We start from the raw sequence: 2,737 nt of genomic DNA, 5'->3' as shown, positions 1-2,737 counted from the left end.
GTATTATATATATATATCTTATGTGTGTAATTATACAATGTGTATAAGTGTATTTTTATATGTATATAAAATTATATAGTGTATAGTGTATTAACACGCATTTTGATGCCACATTAGATGGAATTATTCCAAAGACTGTTTTATGTTGAGCAAGGTATCACAATTATCCATAAATTCCCGAGAAACATACCTTGAAATATCACTCAACCATGAGGATTACGAGTTTATGTACGGTCATGTAATCGATGGAAGAAATTTGTTACCCGCGATGGGTTATCTTGTATTTGTTTGGCAAACTATCGGCATGAGAAAGGGGGAAGTGTACACAACAGTACCAATAATATTTCAAGATGTACGATTTATTCGTGCTACTCATTTGTCCAAAAAGAATGCTGTAAACTTGAAGATCGCGATACTGGAAGGTATTTGTGAGATACATTATCTTAAAGTACAATAGTAAAATCGAAAGAAACGTATATATGTAGATATATAAAATTATTACAGATGGAAAGTTTGAAATAACCGAAGGAGATAGCGTTGTAGTGACAGGTACAGTGCAAGACACATCGAACCCAGAACAGGAGATGATTCGGAGAGATCTGTTATTACCGGAGATTAACGATGAGGAAGAACTTATGACTGAGCGGGATATCTATAAGGAGTTGAGACTGCGCGGTTATCATTACAGCGGCTGGTTCCGTGGAATACACAGTGCGTCTATTTCAGGCAACAAAGGACATATCTTTTGGAGGAAAAATTGGGTAGCGTTTATGGATGCTATGCTACATATGTGCATTATCGGAAATGATAACAGAGAACTGTATATTCCGACAAGTTTTCAGAAATTGGTTATCAACCCTATGCTTCATTCGAAGCTACTAAAGAGTACGATTTGCGTGGAAGATACTAAAAATATGAAGCAACGTAAGTATTCTTTAATCACTTGTTCAATTGTTTTATTTTCATGAATATTGTGCAAGAGAATCTCTGTGTTATAAGACGTTTTTTTTTTATTACAGTAATACCAGTACGAGTATATAAGGAAATAGACACAATTATATCTGGCGGAATAGAGATACGAGGTTTTAAAACAACTCAGATTTCTCGTCGAAAATTAGCTCAAGATACTGTTATCGAGGAGTACATATTTGTAGCTCATCATGATCGCGCCAACATTTCTTTAGACGAAGCCATTTGGATATCGGCACAACTCGCACTGGAAGATCATCAAATTACCAAAGTGAAAGTCATCGAGTTGGTGGAAGATGTCGACGACGTCGAAATAGAATATCTCTCATCTTCGTTGCTAATTGACGCTTTTGGTGATGAGCCATTGATACAAACGAACATCACTTTATTAACATCACCGAATCGTTTTAGTCCAGCAGACTTGCCGCAGAACATTTCACTTGGAGAACTAAATAAATCATTTGTAGACGATAAAGTCCTAATAGTTGCCGGATTCAACCTTTTGACCAAACAACAAGCTTTGTTAGAACGACTTTTGTCATTTCTGAAAGGAGGTGGTTATCTATTGACGCGTGAGAAGTGCGACGCAATTAACTATACAAAATATTTACAGCAATACGAATTAAATGTTATTCTTGAAAAGCGTACCGACAAAGAAATGATCGTCCTTTTGAAGAAAAAAGTTCTGATAGGGAAACGAATAGTTGTCTACATACATAATGATAACTTTAATTGGCTGGAGGATCTAAAGCCACTGGTGAGCGACGAGAGCAAATTCGAAAAGAATAACAGGATTGTAATTGTTGGGGAGAAGGATTTCGAGTGTGGTTTGTTAGGTTTTATTAATTGTTTGAGGAAAGAGCCAGGCGGGGAGCATGTTAGAGGTGTGCTTATTCAAGATGAGAAGGCTCCTAAGTTTTCTTTACAGGACCCTTTTTATGTACAGCAATTGCAAAAAGATATGGTCATTAATGTATTGCGATCTAACAAGTCCTGGGGATCGTACAGACATTTGCGATTATCGAAGCCAAAAGCCGAACCCGTACCTACAGCTCATGTCTGCCAAATGGTATATATAAACCTTTTTAAAATCATATCTATAATTTTTCAATATATATCATTTTTTAAATACGGTCACAATGTTTCTTGGTCAGAAGCTTGGTCACCAGCATCACCGTTTCTATGTCAAGAAGTGGGCCTAGGTCTTTTCTTGATTCCATCCGCTGTATCTCTTACCTTATCAATATATTTTTTATGAACACCGTCATTTTATCAATTTTCTCCGTCTCTATTTTTGTTGCTCTTTTCTGTTACCCTCTTATCTTCCTTCTTTTCCTCTACTCCGACAGTCTTCTTCAGTCCTCTTATCTTCTATCCCTTTCCCCCAATCCTCCCTCTCTTTATTAAAGACGAGAGCTGCAGTATAACTTCTCTCTTCTTACCTTATTCTCTCTTAAAGTCAATCAATGAAATTATATGGTTCAAAAGCATATGAATAGTCATTAATAGTTATAATATATTGATTGCCTTTAAAAGAGTTCCTTTGCATGTTTTTCTGTATCTTCCTCTCTTTTCAGGTGGTAAAATATCTTCCCTCGTTCATTTTTGTTCCACCACACAACTTTCTACTTTCTTGATGTCTCTAAATGTATACTATAAAATACACTACTAAAAAAAAATTGGGAACACTTTTCATACCCTAAAAATTGGGCTATTTTCAAACCACTGAAACTCGGCGAAAAATCATCGTAGACACAAAATTAAAAAA

At 35.7% G+C, this 2,737-nt stretch overlaps 1 protein-coding gene across 2 annotated transcripts; it reads left to right on the top strand.

Moving 5' to 3' along the window:
* The first annotated feature begins 94 nt into the window (after positions 1 to 94).
* Positions 95 to 2,236, top strand: LOC105564329 (fatty acid synthase-like). Of its 2 annotated transcripts, none has more exons than XM_012016638.1 (4): positions 95 to 422; positions 505 to 924; positions 1,020 to 2,038; positions 2,127 to 2,236. In XM_012016638.1, the coding sequence occupies exons 1-4, from the start codon at positions 143 to 145 to the stop codon at positions 2,169 to 2,171; spliced, it is 1,764 nt and encodes a 587-aa protein (XP_011872028.1). In that variant the 5' UTR covers positions 95 to 142; the 3' UTR covers positions 2,172 to 2,236. The 2 variants fall into 2 exon arrangements, with proteins under 2 accessions (XP_011872028.1, XP_011872021.1); XM_012016631.1 differs by having other exon boundaries at positions 2,124 to 2,236.
* The last annotated feature ends 501 nt before the right edge of the window (positions 2,237 to 2,737 follow it).

Source organism: Vollenhovia emeryi, unplaced genomic scaffold, assembly GCF_000949405.1.
Source record: "Vollenhovia emeryi isolate VEMERY1.0 unplaced genomic scaffold, V.emery_V1.0 DF944024.1, whole genome shotgun sequence".
Lineage (NCBI taxonomy): Eukaryota > Metazoa > Arthropoda > Insecta > Hymenoptera > Formicidae > Vollenhovia > Vollenhovia emeryi.
The sequence above is the reverse complement of the archived record's forward strand: the minus strand, read 5'-3'. Positions and strand labels throughout refer to the sequence as shown.

What these genes read in the sequence shown, in the direction of transcription:
- LOC105564329 (XM_012016631.1), top strand. Translation starts at nt 143, where the DNA reads ATGTTGAGCAAGGTATCACAATTATCCATAAATTCCCGAGAAACATAC. An exon ending in GAAGATCGCGATACTGGAAG is followed by an intron (nt 423 to 504) that starts GTATTTGTGAGA and finishes AAATTATTACAG; the next exon opens with ATGGAAAGTTTGAAATAACC. An exon ending in TACTAAAAATATGAAGCAAC is followed by an intron (nt 925 to 1,019) that starts GTAAGTATTCTT and finishes TTTTTATTACAG; the next exon opens with TAATACCAGTACGAGTATAT.